Consider the following 22,397-nt stretch of genomic DNA (forward strand, 5'->3'; position numbering starts at 1 on the left):
TCTCCTCGGCATTTTCATAGCATAAGCCCTCTCCTTCATTCCTTAGCTCAGCCACTCCTTGGGCCAGCTTCTTGTCTGGAATGCTGCCTAATTCTGTCCTATGCTTCCCCTTTTCTGGGGCCAACTTGGCCCTGCGGAAATGCCCACTCTCTTGCTCAGCTATCACTCTCTCCAGAGGACTGGTAATACTGTAGCCAGACTTCACCTCAATCAACCTCCACCATGAAAATATAACCCTGAGAAAAACAAAGAACATGTGGCACAGGAGGGCTCCCTCCAGAGAACTTCAGATTATATGAATGGCAATTTGTCTTCTCTCACTTGGCAGAGGGCTCAGAGGGGTGTGAACATATTCATCCCTGTCTCTTGGCAGCTCAGAGCTGGCAGAGTAGGCACTCTTGTCTGGCAGAATTATGGGACATACAGAAGCTCTATGTCAGCCGATAAGATATTCCTCTAGCTTCAGTGTCTATCACAGTCATGTCCACTCTATCTATTCCAGGCCAAAGGAGTGGAAAAATAAAGGTTTCTTTTTGGTTTTCAATTGCTGTTTAGTGAGAGTAAGCAAGGAAATGAGCCAAAACCCGGCCAGGTAACATCGGGAAGGCCTGGGGCTTCCCACTGTCAGGGAGGTTCTGAGCAGATTCTCCTGATGCTGCTGGGCTCTATAGCAACACCTCTCTTCTGGAGCCTGATGCTTCTAAGTGAGCTGGCCCAATTCTACAGCAGAGAGGAATGAAAATGGTTCAAATCAGGAAGAAAGTATGAGTGGGGCCTGGTGGTGAAAACAATTAGGAGCAGTGGGCCCAAGGAGCCAAAGGACCAGGCTTTTGCTTAAAGTCCTGTTATGATCACATCTTCTCTGGGTCCCTCAGAAAAAAGCAAGAACTACACTGGTCTGCCCCAGCACACACCCCCTTATCTTATAAACACCAAAATTAACAGTTGCCTGTTTATTGTTTTTCAAAACAAAACTTAAAAAACCCCAAAACATTCAAAATTCCATTGTGGCAGAAAGCTGAGCTGATACGGCTGAAGTGGGACTGTCTCCCAGGTTGTTTCATGGAGCATCAGGTGCACTGGTGGGGGCCAGGAGCAGGGGGACAACAGGGGCAGGGAAGGGGCTGTTGCTGCAGCAGAGCTGGAGAAACACTTTGCACCAGTGTGGGCATCAGAAGAGCTGCAGGCCAGTTTTGAGTCCATGCAGCTGGCCCTGGCTCCAGAGAAGGCCCTCCAAGTTGCTGCTGTTGCTACTGTTGCTGCAGTTGTCACTGCCCACACCACAGTTCAAGCCAAGGGTGCTGTGGAGAGAGGGGAGAGGGGTCTGTCAGGGAAAGACACAACTTTAGGCTCTGGAAGGGTTAAGGGTGCTTGAATGATGTGTATCTACGGAAAGGGCCCACCCTCCTGCCTGGTTTTATGAAGACGACTATGGAGCAAATCTGAGAAACTACTTCAGATGGGCCCCAGGGGTCTTTCTGCCTTCCCCACAATTGAGAAGAGGGAAGGAGCACAACTTTTCAGATGAAACTTTATGCAAAGCCCTAGTATATAAATCAGATTAAAGTAGAACTATTTGGGTCAAGGCAGGAGGGAGGGCCCGTATACCCCCCCCACCCCAGGAAGATATTGAACGTGGCCACCTTAATAGGCTTTTTTCTAGGGCCATAGATATTGGGATCCCAGAGGACCCTGGCTGGATCCCTCCCACCCCCAACAGCTGGATAAAGGGTCCAAGGCCAGGACTGGGCTATAGGGCTAGGCCCAGATCCCAACCCAGGATTAAAAGGTTGTTCTAGGGGAGATGGAGAGAAGGTAGTTGAGGGAAATTGGAAGGGAAGGTGAACCATGAGAGACTATGGACCCTGAAAAAACCACCTGAGGGTTTTGAAGGGCAGGGGGTTGGAGGTTGGGGGAACCAGGTGGTGGGTATTAGGGAGGGTATGGATTGCATGGAGCACTGGGTGTGGTGCAAAAACAATGCATACTGTTATGCTGAAAAGAAATAAAATATTAAAAAAAAAGTTGTTCTAGGGAGAGGACTACCCTTCCCCTCCCTGGCACTGTTCAGAACACCCTTGCTTCCCCTGCTTCCTGAACATCCTTCCAGGTAGATGAGGGTGATAGCTGAGAGCAAAGCCATCACCCTTCCCCTCAGGTAGATCCATGGCTACACTACTGCAGCTGAAAAAACCCTTAGAGATGATCTAGTCCCATTCCCTTCCCTTGCCCACCATCTTACAGACAAGGGAACTGAGGCCCAGAGATGAAAAGGGACTTGTTCCTGGCCACAAAACCAAGTCAGAGGTGGATCTGAGACCAGGAGCAGGAATGGGCATGCTGCTTCAGCAGAGGAAACCTCCCTACTACAGGGGGTGTGGGGACTGGACAGAATCAGCTCCCTTGGGGAATTAACAGCTCCTCCTGCCCACACTTGATACCCTGATGCTCATCAAGCCAGCCTTACCCAAGGGGAGAAGAGGTCTCTCAGACATGTGGGCCCCACTCCCAACTATAGACCACCTGGTTTCCCCAGCTGCATCTCCTCTCCAAGGGCCTGCTGCCCCCTGGCCTAGGACAGAATCCACAGCAATGCCTTGGGCCTGGCCTGCTGCTGGGGCCCCTGGGTTCTATAGCTCTCTCCCTGAAAGTCCAGAGGAAGAGGGTCTCATTTCCCAGGGAGTGGGTAGGCAGCACAGGGACACACTCTTCAGTTTCAGGGGCCCACAGAGGTCTCTCTCTGGTACTCACAGGATTCTCCCAGTCACAATGGCCCCGCATTCCGGAATGTACAGGCCCTCTGGACGGGCTCCTTCGTGTTACCAGCAGAACCCCTCAGCAAGGGCTGCTTGGTTCCTGGCTCCCTGATGACCCAAGGGCTCCCACGCCTGTGATCCAGAGGCGAGTTTCGAGGGAGAGCATGGAGCCCTGCGCAGGCCTTGCTACCAAGATGCCTGGACAGTGCAGGGAGGCCTACTGATTACTCTGTGCACCTTTGGACAAATCCCATCCCCTTTCTGGGCCTCAGTTTTCTCCTCAGGAACATGAGGAAGTTGGATTATAATACCCATTCTTGACCTTTTGGGAGTGGTGGACCCTTTAGAGAATCCGAGGAAAGCTATGGAACTCTCTCCTCCCAAAAATGTGTGTGCACACATACATACACTCTGTCTCTCTCACAGACACACACAAACTGGATGCAATCTGAAGGGTGCCAAGCCAGCTCTGCGTGGCTACTTCAATGCCCACCCCAACCCCCAACTAGGGACTGGGAGTCCTGTCAAGGGCCCAGTCAGGGACCAGAGCTTACACATCACTCATTTAACCCCCCCTTCCTATTTTGGTCCTTCCCTTCCTCCCTCCCTCCCGCAGGAGGCAGAGAAAGGGGTAAGAAATCCTGCTGCCATGGGCACTCACCCAGTCTTGCATGTTGGGGGTTCCAGCCGTTGCTCAAGCACAGGCTGGTCCAAAAGATACATGGTGTCATAATTCTCCAGCATAAGCTCTGCTGGGTCCTCAGTCTGACCTGGCATTAGGCCTAAGGGGAAGGTATCCCATCGTACATCTTCTGTGGAGCAAAGGGAGGAGGCAAGAGTGGGCTGATTAGCTAGTTCTCAAACCGGTATACTGGCCTGTCTACAAGGTCTACCTGCTCACCTACACTTGATCTTAGCCCAAAAGGCCAAGAAGCGATCTACCCGCCCATCTCCATTAGCCTGCTCAGCATGAGGTTTCTGTGCAAGTCCAGCCTTATTTCTGTCTGCATCACTTGTCGTGAGCTCCTCTCTTTGCACTCCCCACCCCTTCCATACTCCCTTATTCACTCTTTATTGCCCTTCTTCCCTACCACCACAACCCACCCCCAAGTTCACAGATACCATGTACACAACTACAAACATATTTGTTCTTCTCAGCTCTTCTTCCACTTCCCCAGACATTCCCTCAACACAAATACAGACAAGGGCATCATCTTCAGTTCTGGCCGTATCACTGCCTCAACCTTTCACCTGCTCTGCTATTACCACACACACACATGCTGAGAGTTTGGATGTCCCAGAATTCCCACATCTTTATCCCGAACCCAGATATCTCAGAGTATCTGAATTATCTAGATTTCCTGCATGTCTACACACAACCCCCACTCTCAATGTGTTTGAATGTCACATCATTTTTTAGTGGCCTTGCCTTGAGATACACATACACACACCCACATACCACACCTCAGGGTGGACTCTCTCTCAGAGGTATTATACTCCCCCTGCCCCCTGCAAGGTCTTACTGCCCCCAGATGTAAACACAAAGAACATCCCTAATCTAGGGAAGGGATGTCTTACTGTATATCTCACTCTCCACTGCCACCTAAGTATATACACACAAACACACAGACAGAACCCACCATTCACTGAATGTTCCCAGTTTCACTCCCTGCCTCCTACACCTCTCATTCACAGGTACATAAGAATGCATGGCAAGTCTTAGTCCCTGTATATATGTATACCCACAGAAGCAGCAATGGAAAGAGAGAAGAAAAGACTTTAATATCATAGCCTTTCCACTTTCACAAACTACTCTCCCACCGCCCCACAACAGAAATTCCACTTTAGAATGAACCATATCAGGTACTCCCTATCCTCTGCCTAATAACTTATATACCCTCTACATAGTATTATAGTAGACCCTCATTCCCATCCTTATACCAATACATCCAATGTACTAATGTCTTCATGTAAAGCTTTCATGAGTTTCTCCAAGTAGATCCAGTTTCTGGCCTCCTCCATCTCCCTGGTACCCAGAAAATTCTCCTTGTCATAATGTTCCTGGCATTCTGGAAACTATCACTCCTGGACTAGCTTTTCATGTTACCCAGAGAACCACCCACCCTGACTCTTTTACAGGAAGAAGTTGTGCCTATCTTAATGTCCTGTGTTGCCCTATAAATATAAGAATACCTTCATACACAAGGACCACTTCCCCCATGTCTGTCACTGACCTGACCATCCTCCCGCCCCATCACTAACATCCCCAACCCTGTGTACATCATAGCCCCTGCCTCTCCAGACTGACATCTGTGTACATGGCCCTCACTGACAACAGAGACACACATGGGCTACCTCTGGATGGTTGTCTCACTGCCTGTTCCCACACTTTTCCATATACCCCCACCTCTCATTGCTGCTACTTCTCCTCAGAGATACCTCCTGGCTCCCAAAGGTCTCAGTGATCCTTCCTCTATTTTCAAAAACATAACATGATCCTGTGTGCATTTATGCAGATGCATAGTGTCTACTTCACAATGACTTCTTTCATAGCCCCTACTCTTACACATAAATAATTTTGCCTATGTCAATGCCCCTCCCATTCAATATCTACAAAGGCTCCAAACACAGTCCTCCTTGCCCTAAGAGACTTCTCTGACACCACACATAGACATAAAGGTACTCCCTCGCACCTAACACTCAGTGCCTTTATGCCCCAGCCCTTCCAGCAAAGGCTCTACCTTTCCCCCTAAGTTCCTTTGCTACCTCCCCTCTCTTTCTGTTGTTCCCTATCATGCCCACTCTATACCATACCCAATTCCAGCTGCCTTCCTTCCCTCTTTCAGATTTCATCCCCCACCCTGACATATACACCAAACTGTTCATTCCTTCAGGATCTCTCTGCTTAAAGTTCCTATTCCCTAACCTAAACAAAGGCACTGAAAACACATCCCTCAGAAGGAGATTTGTGTAGTACCACTTTCTTACCACCTCATATTCTCTTTCCACCACCAGGCTTTGTCTCACTAACTTGTATCCTCACCTAAAAACCACACTACTCCTTTATTTTCACTTTTCTGATCTCCCTTCCCTTCCTCTAACTTAATACCCCTGGTTTCCCTCTTTCTCATATATACAGCAAAATCCTGTCTCATCACCACCCAGCCTCCATACACATTCACATATACATAGAAAGCATTATTGTCTCCCTGCTCCTGATTCACTGCATGCAAAAAACACATGCAGAATCACATATATCCACCCACCCCTTGCTATCTCCTCTGTATTTTGCTGCTCAGTGCCCACAACCACACCATCCCATGCAGCACTCTGTATGAAGCAGCCAATAGTGTGACAGTTGTTGGGACCCTGAAGCTTACATACACTGTCTTAAAGGGGAGGAAAACTAGGTGTCATCTACACATCAAGTTGCTTCCTAGTCTTGCCTCACCCTGGCTACCTTCCATTACTTTCCATCTCTTCTCTAGGGTGGAGGGAAGCCTCAAGAACCAGCTGGAGAGGGAAGACTGGTGTGATGGAAAGTGAGTATCAGGTTTCTTACCAGAGCTAACTTGCCATGGAGAGCCCTGCAAAGCTCCTCTTTTCTGGGCCAGAAGCCTGGCATTCTCCGCAGTGGGAGACTCCTCTCCAGTAGATAAAGGCCCCACCTCCATTCTATCTTCCTCCTCCACCTCTTCCTCCTCCTCATCTTCATCTTCATCATCTTCATCTTCTTCCTCCTCCTCCCACTTCTGGTCATCATTTTCCTCTTCCTCCTCTTCCACCTGATCTTCCAGATTTTTCTCCTCTTTTTCATCTTTCTTGAGATCATTAAGGCGGCCCTGCTCCTCCTGCTGCTGGGGTTCTCCTTCAATTCCAAAGGAACCAGCTGGTTTGAGGTTCCAATACAGGCTGTCCAATGTGTAAGGAGACTTCCCGATGGGGGAGGCCTCTGAGCCCTCCTGTACTAGGCTGTTCTCTCCAGTCTGGGTATAAATGGAACAGATGCGCAGCAGCCTTTCCTGCTCCTCGTCTGGCAGGACCTGTCCCATGGCTTTGAAGACGCTGAGCAAAGGGAAGGATGGAGTAAGACAGATTCAAAATCTCAACTCACTTCATACCCCAACATTCCATGGTTTGAATGTGGTCTCTAAGTTTCCAGACCTGCCTCCGAAAGGCAGTGCAGAAGAGCAAACTGAAACGGGACCGAGGCCCCTGAACAAGCGCTGTGATTCATCTCTGTGGCTCACTTCTACTCTCAGTGAAACAGAGTAATGGTACCTGACTTATAGGGTTGTTGGGAAGAGTAAGATAGCTCACACAGAATGTCTGGCACAGCGCCTAGCACATAGTGAGTTGGCATGCAATAAATGATAGCTATTCATCTGTACTAAATGCTTTGTAAATACACAAACTAGCCAACAGGCTAACAGGACTGGACGTGAGAATGGCAGAACCCTCTGTTCCCCTGGCCTAGCTGAGCAATTTGTTCTGAGTTCCAAAGATATGCCTCCAAGCATGTTGGGCTTCTTCTGCCTGGAACACAAAATGTGACTCCTTTCCAGGAGCAATTACAGTCCTGCCTGAAATGGAGGAAAAAGAAAAGAAACCAGCAGTTGACAAGACAAAGTGAGATGTGAGAGGGAAGCCAGATGAGCACTGTGGACCTTGGGCACTACAGGAACTGGGGAAAGGCAGAGAGTACAAGGAGGGCAGGAGAGATCAAGGGAGGGCTTTGTGCAGAGACAAGAGTAAGCACACTATACTGTGTACACGTGGTGGGAGTACCCCGGCTCCGGGTGAAGGGCTATGCTGAGGAGCTGTGGGAACAGAAGTGTGCAAAAGTTAAGTGTGTGTGTTAGAAGAGGGGGTCATCTGACAACTCTAAGCACAGGTGATGGCTGCATTTCTGAAGATCACCATGGTACCTGTGTGGAGGATGGCCTCATGGAGATGTGGAAGATGGCCTGGAGGCAGGGAGACCAAGGAGCTGGTAAGGGTTGACCTAGGGTACTGACCATGGAGACAAGGGGAGAGAGGCTGTGAAAGACACAGAGAGCAGGACTTAGTGACTGATGGTAAGGGTCAGGCAAAGGGGAGTTAAAGATAATGAGAGGGTGCATGTAAAGGATGGTGCTAATAGCAAAACCAGCAACACAGAGCCAACAGGAAGGAGAGATCCTAGGGAGAAAGAACATGAACACCTCTTGCAGAGCCTCATATAAAACCAGGGATCTGGTCATTGCTGGAGGTGTGGATGGAGTAGACAAATAGTTTCCTTCTATGTGTACTGAGTTGTGAACTGAACTGTGAGTCATTCATGGAGATTGCCATTATGCTCAGCAAGCTCTCTGGCCCCATATGGTCTCTGGTCACTGGGGGTGGGGCTGGGGCTTAATGACTTTACTGAAACACCCTTTCTGCAGGGCTAATTTCATATTCCAAGAGGACACTGACTCAAACTGAATTGATATTGGCTGCTTCAGGGAAAGTCTTGAAAAGTTTCTAGGCTTTTTGGAGGAAAAGCCAGAGATGTTCTTCCTGCTCACTGTGGTCCATTAGTATGATTAATAATAAACATTCCCAGGCACTTGATATTGGCAAGATGCTGTTATCACCACTGTTTATTATTGCCCACCTGCTATCTCAAGCTGTCTAGTGTGATCACTGAGGTGTAGGGGTAATACGAATCTTAAAATGCATCTCTCTCTCTCTTCGGGTTTGTCTGGTCACAGGTCAGGTTGTGGAAGAATGTGGAATTTGGACTCACAAAACCTGGGCCCAAATCCTTGTCCCACCATCAACAAACTGTGTAGCTTTTGGATAAATCACTTCACTCCTTGGCGCTCCAATGTCTTTCTTATCAAATAAGGATATAATCCTTGATCTCTAAAGGCTGCTGTGTCAAAGGAAATTACTTCTACAAAAAATACAGCACCATGCCTCAGACTGTTAACTGCCAGTGGTATCTTTTATTTCTTCTTCTGGGGAAAACAAAGCCAGGTTCTCTATGTGCCTAATAACACATGCTTTTCACAATCATGCAATCTAATGGAACATTAGAGAAAGAGTACGGGAGTAAGGACAGGATATCTGGATTCTGGCTCTAGCTCTGACTTGCAGACTTACCGCTGACTTACAGTCTAATACCTAGGATAATCCTATGTCTCAACCTGTGTGACGGGATGATTAGGACTCTAGATTCACTGATTACCTGGGAAAAGCAAAATCTGTGTGTAAGGACTGTACCCAAGTAAGCCGCTGTTACTGCCAGTATGTGCCACATCCCTCTGGTATGCTTGGATTGGGAGATCTCTGTGGTCCAGACTTCAAGACCAGCAGCTTCCACTCTGCAGGCACTTAGGATTGGAAAGCACCTTGAAGGCCACCTACCCAAAGCTCTCCATGCTGCTCTTCTCACTCCCTTCCCCCATTACCTTCACATGCCATGGTCTTTCCAGACTTTGAAACTTCATTTATTCTTCTGGAATTGCTCAAATGCCCTGTCATGTTTTTCTGACCCCTCCAGGTCATTTTGGTTCTCTTCCCAGTTTCCCACCTATCCATATCACTTCCAGTCTAGAGCATACACATCTGGAGATCTAGCTGTTTGGTTCAGTTCCATCTGTTGGATATCTTGCCCTAGCTTCCTCTCTCTACAAACCTACATTTTTTTTCTCTTATAAACTACTACTGTGCCCCAAATGCCATCAGGGTTCAAGAATGACTTTCTGACTCTATGAAGGGATCAGGGGACTAAGAGGGTCTTGGCATCTAGACTCCCACTTCATTCAGTCCCCAAGCACAAACTGAGCTCCCAGCAAAGAGAGCACTGCTGGCAATGAGAGAGCAGAGTATACTTTAGTTCAACAATGTTTACTGAGGTCTGTTTAGGGTCTGGATTTGTGTTGTGGTTTAGGGCACAGACGGCTAATACAGAGCCCTTACCTTTAAAAAGCTCTTATAGAGGGAAGGAGACACTATGGGAAAAAGACATGGCAACATAAATTCTCAGATTTGGAAAGTGCTTAAGAGTCAACATAACAGCACAGATAGTGATACCAAGTGAGAAAGGGGGCAAAAGAGAAAGATTACTTTAGGACTGGGTTGAGAACAAGATGACCAGTGTTTTGGTCATAGTAAAGTATCTGTGGGCCATCCATGTGGAGATGTCTGACATACAGTCAAATATAGGAGGCTGAATCTTGGGGGAGGGGCCTGGGATAGATAAAGAGATTTGGGCCTTGGCACTTTATAGGAACTGGGGAAAAAAAGCACAGGCATTTCAAGGAGAGAGTGGTAAACGGCCATTAATGCAGCAGACACCGCAACGGACAAGGGCTCAATGGATTTGGTAATTAGGAGATCAAAGCAGATTTGGGAGTTAAATGCCAAATTGCAGAAGGTTGAGGAATAAAAGCGTAGTGAGGAAATCAAGACTGCTGAGTACAGACTACTCTTTTGAGATGTTCTAATGGTGGTCGGTGGTGGGGGGAAAGGACTAATATGCTGCTGATTACCCAACACAGGGATGAAGGGTCAAAGGAGATTTTGCTTATGTTATTGTTTAAAGATGGAAAAAAACCTGAGGCACATTCATAAGATGAAGAGGAAGAGCCAGGAAAGCAAGGGAGAAGCAGGGTTGAGGCCCCAGTGACGTTGGCAGAGGTGGCTCCAGAGAATAGGTGGAAGGGCAGGCTTTGAGGTGGGGCAAGGCCAATTCATCCTGAGACTGGCAAGATGGTTGAGTGTCATCACAGATCAGTTCACAAGGGCTAGACCTCAGGTGGAGGGGCCCTGCTAGATGCTTGAGGAAGCTAGGGTGAAATGGGGAGGGGTTTGAGGTGAGTGGTAAGGGCTTAGAACAGTCAGGAAACAGGAGAAAAAGAGGGCAGAAAACAAGTAAAAAGTTCAGACAAGCAGAGCTGAGGCCAGGCCTGAGATTAAAAATCATACCTCTGTAGTGGCAGCAATCCACAATGCTACGTAGTTTTCTCCAGCAGAGCTCAGCTACTTGGACTGAGGAGTGGCAGAAGCAGAGTGGGGAGAATCAATCCCAGCTCAGGGGTTGGCAAGTGAAATACACCAAAGGATAGGCAGAGTCCTGACGATGAATGGTTGAAGTGATCAACCACACACGGGATGGAGGAGAAGCAAGGCTGAGGAAATGGAGGGATGGAGGTCTGGAGGCAGGCAAAGAGCTAACATCATGGGATGCAAGGGTGAGAAATGGAAGGATAAGAGGTTATGGCCACTGAGTGGGATGCTGGGGTGTCAGGTTTCAGAGGGGGAATAGCTCTGAATGATGGAAATGTGTTGCAGATGTAGTAGAAAATGAAAGTCACTGGAGTGAGGAGATGAAGAGTGTCAGATGGATCACTCAAATGAAATAGATATTATTCCAGAAAGGAGGAATGTTATGCCTATTATGCCTGTCTGCCTGTTATGAAGGAAGTGGCTCAGGATTAGACCATGACAGAGAAAAGGAAATGGAGACAACCACAGGTATTTACAGGAACCAGTGCAATATTCAGTTTGACCACAGCACCCAGGGTAGATTGGGTAAAGGGGACTCACAGAAGGTACAGTTACCATGATGGGTTGGGGCAGAATCAGAAAGATCTTTCAATGTCAGGCCAAGAAACCTAGACTTCATCAGAATATGTCACTGAAGGTTGGTGAACACCTAGGAGAGATATACTTTGGGAGATAACAAAGGAGACAGCACAGGGCTCAGAGTCAGAAGACTGGGTTCAATGATAAATAGCAGCTATCATTTATTGTGCCCTCACTTTGAACAGGCCACTGGGCTAAGCACTGTGGGGGTGGGAGGAAATTATCTCATCCATTCTCAAAACAGACTCAGCTGAGACAGGTCTTAAGTTGTGTAATCTTAAGCAAGAATTCCCTACCCCTTCCCTATCTCAATTCTCCCATCTGTTAATAGGAGGGAAACAGGACTCAGAGTCCTTGCAAAGGCCTAATTCTGCCACTCTAGGCTGTGTGTCCCTGAGGCCTATGGAGCCTTACCCTCTTACCAGATGAAATTCAAGAGACTTACAGCTGAAGGAGTTGGGAACTGGCCCAGCAAGGGGACCCCAAGCAGGACTCAACCACCCGGGGCCAGTCAAGAGAGGCAGAGCAGTTGAATAGCCTCCAACTCCTTCTGGCTTCCCACTGGCTTGCAGAAAATCGGCGGGCATTCCGTCCTGAGAGAGAAGAGAGAGTCTGAGGAGAAGGAACCAATAAGCCTCCCACCCAATCTTATACCTTTAAAAGCTTGGCTTTGTCCCTCCCTACTCCTCCAGACTCCCTACTCTATTCCTCCCATTTGCTGAAGCTTTCAGGCCCTTTTATCCCAGACCAGTTTACTTGGCTCCAAAGTAAAAAAAAAAAAAAAAAAAAAGGTGGAAGATTTGTCTACTGCTATTGCGGGCCCTCCTGGACAAGCTTAAACCTTTAACAAGGGGAATGTCCACCTGGTGCCTTTCAACTGAGAGCTGAGGACAGCAGCAGATGCTTCTGCCTGGGCTGTGTTAGGCCCTGAGGTTAGGGCTAGTCTCCCTCACCAGTCTTGGTGTTAGCCACAATCAGTTCAATGGTCCATCTGAGGATGTAGGTGGGCCGGATCCCGCTGTCACCCAAGGCTGGCAGCTCAGAGAGCAACCTCTCCAGCAGGGCCTGTGTGAAGGTCTGGGAGTGCAGGCCCCTGAGCAGAGGCTGCCAGAATTGAGAGAATGGCTTTGGCACCAGGATGTCACTCAGGTCCACATTTTCTGGTTTGTGAGGGATACAGGTTGATGGAAAGGGGAGGCAGGGGCCCATGGGAGAGAAGGAGAAAGGAAAGGAAAAAAAAGGAGGGAGGAAATAAGAAAAGCAAAGGGAAAGAAGGTGGGGAGGAAAGGGGGTGGGGGGCGCCCAACAACAACAGAGTTGCCATCACAAAACAGAAAGAGAAGAGCACAACAGCAAGGAGAGAAACCAGTTAGTATTCGACAATAAAATGACTCAAAACAAAGTATTAAAAAAACAAAAAAGCTCTGGTTCTAGCTTCATCTTTGTCAATAACTCACTGTGTAATTTTGGGTCAGTACCTTCCCCTCTCTGGACCTCAGTCTGACCATCTGTAACATGAGGATATTGAACTAGATGACCTCACAAGGCCCTTCCAGTTCTGCTATTCTAACTCTCTAGTAAGTGGCTAAATCACAATTAACATAGCACAATAATGACATTAAGACTCTCCCACACCCCAGCCCACCCCAGCCCACCCACTTCCAGGCCACTTAAGAATAGCCCAGCAACTGAGTAACAGTGGTGCTACATGTTCTGCTCAGCTGAGACAGGCTATGGAAAGGCAGGAAACATCCCTTGCCTCCCAGCCCTGGGCTACCCAGCCCACCCCTGGTGTTCCTGCCCAGGACAAAGAATACTCTTTGAAGTGAGGCCCCAGGACCATACCTTCGTAGTCTATCTGCAAAGCTGCCAACTGTTCAAATGTGGGGATGAGAAAGCCATCATCCAGAAAAGCATCCAACACAGCCTCCCTGGAGCAAGAGGATACTTATTTAAGCCCTCTTCTACTTCTTTACCCACTCCCAGGGCAGCTTATGCCTCCGGCTCAAGTGAGCAAAGCAGCATGGGAAATGAAAGCTGTTGACAGTTGGATCTCAGGCCTCAGCCTTTTGGGGCAGAGACAGGGCCAAAGACTGGGATAACTAGATTTTGAACAAGCATTTACCAAGCACACGCTGATCTAAGGCCCATAATGACGGTGGTAGTGGCTGAACAAGCCTGAAAGCACACACAGAGAAAGGTCCCAGGTCCACAGAGGAGGTAATGCCTAGGGTCACAGGGTCAAGGGCTTTTAGACGTCAGCTACTAATCAGTCTTTTTGCTTCTCTTAACAGTCCTCCAGTCTTTTACCCTCCCTTCTCCCCAGTTACCCCCTTTCAAATCCTAGAAGCAGAAACTTTGGGGACTCAACTGCAGGAGCAAATATAACCCTTATTCCTAGGGACCCCAAGAACCTAGAATTACGTTACAGGGCTTGAAAGCATAGGCTATAGGGGGTAATCCCTCAACCCATGTAGCTCAAACTGAAACCAACAATCACTAACTGTTTTCTGCAGATCTAACAGTTCCCCTCAAGAGAGGATCCCCAAGCTGACCAGGCCTAGAGGGGGAACATGAGTTCCCAAGGTGTCTCAATGGCCAGAGGCATTGTCAGACCATTCTGTCATGCTTAGATCCCTCCCTCCACCAGGTATGAGGTGAAAAGACTTGTCTTTCCATCCATCTCCTATCTTCTCAGGTCAGTATCCAGGAAGAGCACTTACAGCAGCCAGCTGCCTGCCCAGCATAACTGGGCAGACACTACTGAACACAGGTACAGAGACAGTTATCCCAGCTGCTGATATGGCCTTTGCTGAAGGGTGCTAAGAAGCCTAGGATAGGCAGACACTGATAAAAACGTCTTTGGAATTAGTAGTATCTTTGGAATGAAAAAGATGCAAGGGGCAATCCCAACCTGCACTGTAGGCCATCTACCCAGGCCCACCCTGTCACCTGTAAGACCTTACTAATACTCTCTGCCCCAGCGCAGATTCCTTCCAATCTCTCCCTAGGGTCTAGCAATGCCTCCACAGGGTCTTAGTGGAAGGTTCCTCAAAGCCCTTTTCCAGCTGAATTTGGGTAGCAAGATCCAAGAGCTAAGGAGGAGAGGAATTGATAGATATTGTCTGCACCAGATTGAACTGAGCACTCTTTGGAGGGTGGGGGGAGGCTCATGGCCACAGAGCAGGGAGGGACTTACTCTTTCAAAGAGCCAGATCCTGGGGAAGCCTCTCCTTTGTTCCCCCTACCACGATTATCCTACCCAAGGGACACGATTATTGCTTACTTGCAGTTAAAAAATCAGCAGTGCTCACTGTATCTTTTACCTCAAACTTGGACATGGGCTAGACAGTGAAGTGGTAAGGATAAAGGGCTTTTCCTACTTAACCAGAGCTCCACATACCACTGGACAGAGAGGAACAAAGCTGGCAAGGGGACTGATGACAGTAGACATTTCTGTCCCTGGCCATTTTAGTGATTCAGAGTATGCAATCCTTACCTGGCAGCTGGCAGGGCCAGGGGAAGAGGGTCAGGCTGAATTTGGGTCATCTGGTAGGGAATCGGGATTATCCGTAAGATTTCCTTACAGCAAAGGTTGACAAGCTGGGATATGGAAGCCTATTTCAGTGAGGCTGCTAGAGAGCCCCTAATTACCTAGTTACACACCTGTTCTCACATGTAATGCCTTTGAGCTCTGCCAGGATGTATTCTACAGGTGGAGACAGGTTGTTCCATGCTTTAACAGCCTGAGGTAAATGCCTAAATTTCTCCAGCACCTGCCAGCAAAGAAGTTACCATCAGAACCCTGATTCAACCAAGCAACCCTCTTCCACCCTTCAAGGATCCCTTCCCATAGGACCTCTCAGCACCTCCCTTCATGAGATAGGCATGGCATGCAGGGGTGGGCCCACAAATTCCCTACTGAGCCCACATTCTAAAATATCCTGACCTTGGAAAGCCAGACCTTCTTCTCCCTCCCTCCCCACCCTGAATTCCCTGTGGCTCCCAACCACCAGATACTCCAATACTGAGATGTCCAGTGAGGACATTTTGTTGGAATTGGGCCAGAGACCCTTGGGCCCAGGAATGAGGAAAAGCAATGGGTTATGGAAGAAAGGGAATCAGGACATTGATATTCTAATTCTAGTTCTGTCACTGATTGCATATGTGACCTGGGGCTAGTCCCTTCACTCATCTGTGGTTTCAATTTATTTCTTCATCTGTGAAAAGGAAGAGCCAAGCTGAATGGTTTCTAGGCTACCTCCCTTCCTGCTAAAACAGGACTCCTCAAGCTCACCTGATCTAGGAAAGTTCCTGGGTGCCATCTGCTTATCAGCTGCAGTATTGCAGGACTATGCAACCACCTATGCCCAGTTGTTCCCTACCACCCAGTGGGGCAGATTATCCAGACTTCCATCATCTGCTCTCTTCCATCGGTGTTGAGGATCAGCCAACTGGATTCTGCTTCTCTTGTCTCCTTCCTAGATCCCCCCTCTCTTTCCGAGAAGTCCCCTCAAGCTCTGCCACTTTTCTTTCAAATTCCTTTTCAGGACTTCTCTCAGGAAGCTGGCAAGAGGGAAGAAATGGCTGGGCAAATGAAAACACACAAAGTCAAGGGCACTTTCTTACCTTAAACTGCTCCTCTTCGTATGAGACCAGCAGTTCTCGGGCTCTTTCTGAAAATACAATATGGAAACAGATAGGGCAGCCCGGCCCTCTGCTCCTTATGGGATTCTGAGCCCTTCTCATCTCACTTCTTGAGTTGTAAATTGGGAACCAGAATTCTTCCCTCTCCTACTTCACAGGGTTCAAGGGAAATGGTTTGTGACAGTAACTGTTTTAAGCTAAAACTCACCACAACCCCAGAGGAATTGCTGAGCCAGGAAAATAACCAGTGTTAACCATAAGTCTGAGTCTTACAGACTCAGGGGCCCCTCTATACCCCCCATCCGACCCAAGGACACCTACCATATAGCTCTTTATGTCTCAGAGCCTTTTTCAAATGTGAATCAACCTCTTTGTTGCCTTCACTGTCTCCATCAACCCTGATATCCAGTTCTGCACCTTTCCCTTTATCCATAGGCTCTGGTTTCTGTTCTGTGATGTCATCAACTACAATATTTTTATCTTCCTCTTGGTCTTCTTCATCTGTCTCTTCCCTATCCTCCTCCAGCTCCCAGGTTTCTCTCAGGCTGTTCTCCAGCTGGCGGCACCAGTAGGTCTTCTGGAGCCAATCCAGAACAAAGTAACAGCCTAAAGGAGAGGAGGAAGGAAGGCAGTATCACTGGAGTAGCCACAGGCAAACAAGCTCCTAGCAGGCCCCTAGCCTCCTCTTATAAGCATTATGGGAAGACCTGAGGGAAGATGGTTGACTCTAAGAAGGCACAAATCTCAAATATCTAGAGGTAGCCCGTCTTGCTCTGGGTTATCTCCCTATTCTTTGCTTTTTTTCTGCTTATCAGCACCTTTCACAAGAAACTAATACCAGTATTAGAGACGGAATGCCAAAAATAATACAGAGCTGACAAGTGAAGGAGAGGGACCCAGGCCCACTAGATAGTTATAGGGTTCTGGCCAAGTCTCTTCCTTTTTCTGTATCTCAGCTTCCCCAACATGAAGGGACTAGGCTGAATCAGTTGGGATGGGGTGTTTAAAGAACTCCTGGGTTCATGACACTGAATGGCTCACACCTCTCAACCTGCTCCCCATTCACTTCTCTAGGTATGAAATTTAAGGGAATGCCAAAAAACATAGTAATCAAGACATCAAAAGAGGATCAGAACAGTGTGCTCCTAAGCTGTACTGGAGTCTGAAGCAAAAGGAGAAATCACCAATAATTCTGAGCTTCTGACACCCCCTTAAAGTGTGTGCCCAAGACAAATGCCTCACTTGCCTCACTGTAGTTCTGGCTCTGACACCAGTTAGAGATCCTCCGTCTCCCCACAGTGCCACCCAGCCCAGGCCCCTGGGCTTAACTATAGGTATGATCCCTGAAAACTCACCTCTGCGGCAGTCATTTATATGGGGCATTTTCTTGTGTGTCAACTCATGGCGAAGTTCAACAATCCAATCCGGAATGTTTATCTGATTGTGAGGGAGGGTGTGAGTACAGATATTAGAAAATATTAAAGCTCCAAAGGACCAAAGAGATTAATAACCCTGGCCTCCCCACATTTTACAGATAAAAAATACTGAGATCCTAAGGAGGTTTCAGTCTTAATGGCAGAGCCAGGATTAGAAACATGGTCTCCTTATTCCTTCTACTGCTCTGGGGAGTTAATCTGGAAAATCAGAAAAGATAGCTATCTCCTCCAACACCAACCACCCTCTTTGAACAAAGATTCCTGTGAAAGAGCATTAACAATCACCCCCAGCCTTCTATGCCCTATGAGTCCCAATCCCTGGGTGCCCTTTATCCTTCCTCCCTTCATCCCACACTCTTTTTCAGGAAGCTTCTCTTTATGGCTGAGAACCTGCCCGCCCTCTGGGCTTCTACACACCTCACATACTCACTCAGGGCAGGAATGTCAGGCATTTTCATGCTGCTCAGCTGAGCTTGTCTCTTCCCTCAGACTGTCAGCTAACTCTCAGAAGGCAAGTGCTGGGACTGCTACCTCTTTCCTGTCCTTACCCAATGGAGCAATCCAGTGCCTCAGCTACACTGGCCCACTCCCAAAAAGCTGGACAAGCCAAGCCACTGAAGATAGCAGCCATGAGCAAGGGAGAAAGTCTGCTTCTTTCGAGCAGGAGGCTGAGGCTCTGGGGCTCTTGCTGGGCTTGGCTGGTAGTGGGGGGATGAGCTAGTCTGACTGTGTGCCCATAACACCCAATGCCCCATTTAGTGAGCCCTTCTGGGGCAAGAGAATTAAAAAATGCCATTTTGTCATACATACCTCCTGAGCCAGGAACTTGAGAGGGAGCTTGACAAACTTTGTCTTCCTCTCTGAGATAAGATTCACAAACCTGGGGTTGGGGAAGAAATCAGTGGCATAGCCCAAGGAATGGTTTTACTCAAACCAGTGGGGCTTCAAAACATCTTGCTAAGTTACTGACACCCGGAGTTTCTACAACTTTCCACTAACTGGTCTGTCCTCTTCTTATGATTGGTATCAGCCAGCGCAGGGATGTCTGCCCTGTACTTAAGCCATACAGATGAGGAAGACACTGCTCTGGACTTGAAGAGGTCAGTCTAGGATAAATAATCATGACAGAATAAAACATACTATGCTAGATCACGTTACAAATGCTAAAACAAAAGATTACCTATATCAAAAAATATGAGGAGCCCACCTAAATGATGGAGAAGGTAAGAAGAGCTAGGGAGGACCTCAAGGCACACAAAGTAAACAGTATGAGCAGATTTTGATAGCTGAGAAAATTCAGTGACAGTCTTTTTTCTGATGTGTATGAAATAGCTAGAACCACTCTATATCATTTTGTTAATCAGGAACTCAGTGTCCACTTCAACTCAGCAACCTTTCAGTTGTCAAGGACAGAAGGGGGAACTAGGTATGGATGCGAGGAGGGTTGAAAAATCTACATCGAATCATGGCCAAAGACCTCAGACCATTCAGAAAAGTTCTGGGTAAAAGAGTTAAAGGGGAAGAAAAAAAAATCAAATTATCAAAGCTGGAGGTGATTCACTGAGATCACTTGGTGTAAATCACCCACACCCCACATTCCAGAAAGAGAAGAAAAATGGAAGACAAAAGGTTCTCAGGGGAAAAAAAAGGAATGTGTATTGTCAGGGGGTACCAAAAGGTGTCATGTCAAACAATCACAGGATGACCCATACAGAGAGGCACATGGGGTGCTTTGCTTCAGGTAGCACCTAAAGCCAAGCTTTGCTAATCAAGCGGCTACCCCCACCCCCATCCCTCAATCCATCCTCACCCCTACCCATGCAGGCCTTACCTGACCAACGCCATGCCATAGAGCAGTCTAAGTTCATCAGGGCCCAAGCCACCAGCTACATCCATGAGCTTACAGCGTACCAGGTCAGCAGTAGAAGCCACTGCCAGGGGTAGTTCGTTGCCTAACCTAAAGAGCCACAGTCCAGCACCATCATAAAGGTCCCTTACCCTGGTCCACCCACCACCTCAAAACCTAGATCATTGTAAATTATTCCAATGACATAACTGGCTCTAGAGGGATTGACAAGACACAAATCAATAAAGTAGGAAGAGGGAGGGTAACCTAATTGTATACAATCCAAATGTATACAGAGTGTGAGATGCTGGCTAGGGTTTACAAAAGCAGTTGATTGCCTAACTGCTAGGCAATCAACCAACAATTAAGCGTGAACACACTCCATTCTTTCACTTTAAAACCTTTAATTCATTCAGCTGGAGGAAACTTCATCCTTTGCTCCCAACTCAATCTTACCAATTGGACCGAGGTTCCCCATCCAAACACGGTTTTGCTAGCCAGCACCGCCCCCGCTCCCCGCCCAACTCGACTCAAAAATCCACCCTCGGGTGTAAACCTACTCCTTAAACCTGGCTCGAGTACACCGGTCCTTTTGGCACCTTCCCCAAGACAGAAGAAAGTAAGGGTTAAAGCTCGAAGATTTAACAAGAAGGTGGTTGAAGCACACCGCCTTCCTTTCCGTACATGGGATTAGTACAAAAGCGTGGCTGGGACTTTCCCCCAGGGTCTTGGGAAATGGGCAACGCCCAAATCACTCCAAAGGACCTTAGGCATTTAGAAAATTGCAGACTTGGGCTTTGTAAATGGAATCCTACAAAGAAAGAGGTGAGACGCCACTAGCACGATAGCAGGAGGGCTGAGCCGGCAGCCTTACCTACTCCTCCACACGGTGATGCGGTTCAGGGCGTACCGCTGCAATTTATGGTCATCACAAAAGAGATACACCGTCACCTGATCCCACTCGGCCCTACTGAGCCAGGCGACCACGATGCGCTGGGCCCAAAGTGGCGACGACCCTTTCTCTTTGACGCACTTTCCGCACCACGCACTCCACACAAGATCCATACCCAGGAGACCTACACCTGGCCGGATCCGGATTCCCACCGGACACTGGACTCCACCGCAGGCCTTCTGTCGCAGCACTCCCACAGCTTTCAGTTCAACATGCTACCTTCACTCCAAACCGCCGCTGTGCCAGCAGCCAATGGGAGAGCGTGACCCAGACGCAAGCCCGCCTCCCTAAGTTAGCGTGGCAAATCAGAACGCGAGAACTGGGAGCCGACCGACCCACAAATTAGAGGCCAGGCCTCCTTAGACGGAAGTGTTCTTTTCTCAAAGCAACCGTGCCGGCATCAAGTGTTCAGCTTCAAGGTTCCGCTAAGTTCCTGGTTACTAACGTGCTTCTGTCCCAGACCCCAAGAAGGGTGTCTAAACTGCGAGGAATTTCGCTTTGCGCCCTTTGGCGGGCTGGGGAGGCATGTGATTGTCCTGTGTACCGGGAATGCGTTTATAAGTATGTTGTTATTGCCATGAATCAGCACCTGACCCAGAAAAACACTGTGGACACTGAAGCAAGTCTACAGAGGAAATACTGAACTATTTAAAGTTGGATTGGAAAATCTGCTGGTTTTTCACATCTGTAAAGCTATGAGCTTAAACTGGGTGATCTCTAGGTTCTCTTTCGTAGCGGAAATTGTAGGATTTTACTTTTTCAACAATCCATTGCTATGTTGGTTTCAGTATCTACATAGGTATACTTAGTTTTTCTGCATAATTCCTTAGGATTCGGGAGTTGCCAGGGGGACAATTTTCTGAAGCCCTTCTGATTTTACAGGTTAGCTAGATTTTTCAGGGTTCCATCCCAATCCTTCTCACGAAATTATTTTCCAGTCTAACACTTGAGAGAGAACTGTTGCTAGCAATAGTTTTATTGTTATCATGTTCAGTTAGCCAACATACCAGTTTTTGACTGTAGTGTTCCATGATTCATTGTTTGCTCATAACACCCAGTGCTCCATGCAATATGTGCCCTCCTTAATACCCATCACTGGGTTACCCCTGCCCCCACCCGCCTCCCTTCTGTAACCTTAAGTTTGTTTCCTGGAGTCCGGACTCTGATGATTTTTCTCCCTCTCTGATTTCTTCCCATTCACTTTTCCCTCCCTTCCCTTGAGGTCTTCTATGCTATTCCTTATGTTCCACATATGACTGAAACCATATGATATTTGTCTTTCTCTGCTGTTGATAGCAATCTTAACAACGTATCTATGAGTAACTCTTTCTCACTTTATAGCAACAAATACCAATCCATTTTCCATACATGCTACTTTCCCCAGCCAATTTCTCCTAAAATGTAATATTCTCATGATTCTTGAATGACATATACTCTGTTCTGACTAGCCATGCCAACCAGTAAGCCAGTTATCTGCCCCAAACCAGATACCCTTTAAGCTTCAGGATCTTGGCTTCATACAGGCAAAGACAGGGAGATGGCTTATATGACTCCTTAAGATCTAATCCAGTCAGAGGAGGTACTGAGTCTGAAGGAATCATTTGTGAAAATTTTGGGGGTTTAGAGGCTAATTTTGGATTTTGCTTTTCTGGAAAGACCCCTATCCTTCCCCTTTCATTCCACATGAAGCTGAAGGTCTCTCTATTCTATGTGTTCTAAGAAAACTTGACCAAAGTACCTAACAAGAGCACCATGTTTAGTATGTGACAAATGAAGCTTGATACTTTTTGATAATTAGGGATTACTGGGTCAAAAAGTGTGTTAAGTAGTGATAGCTTTGAGGAGACACTATATTAGTTTCTTGTGGTTGTGTAACAAATTTCTGTAAATTTTGTGGCTTAAAACAATAGAAATTCATTATCTCACAGGTCTGGAAGTCAAAAGTCTGAAATCAGTATTATTTGGCTGAAATTGAGGTGTTACTAGGGCAAAGGTCCTTCAGGCTGCTCTAGGGAGAATCCATCTCTAGTCTTTTCCAGCTTCTAGTGACTCCTGGCAGTCCATGGTTTGTAGCCACATCACTCCAATCTTCAAGGCCAGCATCATCAAATGTCTCTCTGCTCTGTCTTCACTTCACCTTTTCT

The 22,397-nt window shown here is 47.6% G+C and overlaps 1 protein-coding gene across 6 annotated transcripts; it reads right to left on the reverse strand.

Moving 5' to 3' along the window:
* Positions 1-938: 938 nt before the first annotated feature.
* On the reverse strand, positions 939-20,501 carry LAS1L (LAS1 like ribosome biogenesis factor). Of its 6 annotated transcripts, none has more exons than XM_045078413.1 (15): positions 20,176-20,501; positions 19,287-19,412; positions 18,266-18,335; positions 17,375-17,456; positions 16,341-16,625; positions 16,002-16,048; positions 15,039-15,148; positions 13,218-13,303; positions 12,830-12,880; positions 12,326-12,532; positions 11,818-11,965; positions 6,319-6,821; positions 3,418-3,565; positions 2,752-2,954; positions 1,162-1,301 (listed from the first exon to the last, which is right to left on the reverse strand). In XM_045078413.1, the coding sequence occupies exons 1-14, from the start codon at positions 20,364-20,366 to the stop codon at positions 2,765-2,767; spliced, it is 2,244 nt and encodes a 747-aa protein (XP_044934348.1). In that variant the 5' UTR covers positions 20,367-20,501; the 3' UTR covers positions 1,162-1,301; positions 2,752-2,764. The 6 variants fall into 6 exon arrangements, with proteins under 6 accessions (XP_004780075.2, XP_012905170.1, XP_044934348.1 ...); XM_045078412.1 differs by having other exon boundaries at positions 3,418-3,568; positions 20,176-20,500; XM_004780018.3 differs by lacking the exon at positions 2,752-2,954 and having other exon boundaries at positions 939-1,301; positions 3,418-3,568; positions 20,176-20,498.
* Between the last annotated feature and the right edge of the window lie 1,896 nt (positions 20,502-22,397).

This window comes from Mustela putorius, unplaced genomic scaffold (assembly GCF_011764305.1).
Source record: "Mustela putorius furo isolate JIRA1106 unplaced genomic scaffold, ASM1176430v1.1 tig00000250_pilon_pilon_pilon, whole genome shotgun sequence".
NCBI lineage: Eukaryota > Metazoa > Chordata > Mammalia > Carnivora > Mustelidae > Mustela > Mustela putorius.

What these genes read in the sequence shown, in the direction of transcription:
- LAS1L (XM_045078412.1), bottom strand. Translation starts at nt 20,366, where the DNA reads ATGGATCTTGTGTGGAGTGCGTGGTGCGGAAAGTGCGTCAAAGAGAAA. An exon ending in TACTGACCCAAAATTACACA is followed by an intron (nt 12,533 to 12,829) that starts GTGAGTTATTGA and finishes CTCACAAACCAG; the next exon opens with AAAATGTGGACCTGAGTGAC. An exon ending in AGTTCCCAACTCCTTCAGCT is followed by an intron (nt 6,822 to 11,817) that starts GTAAGTCTCTTG and finishes CCCTTTGCTCAG; the next exon opens with CGTCTTCAAAGCCATGGGAC.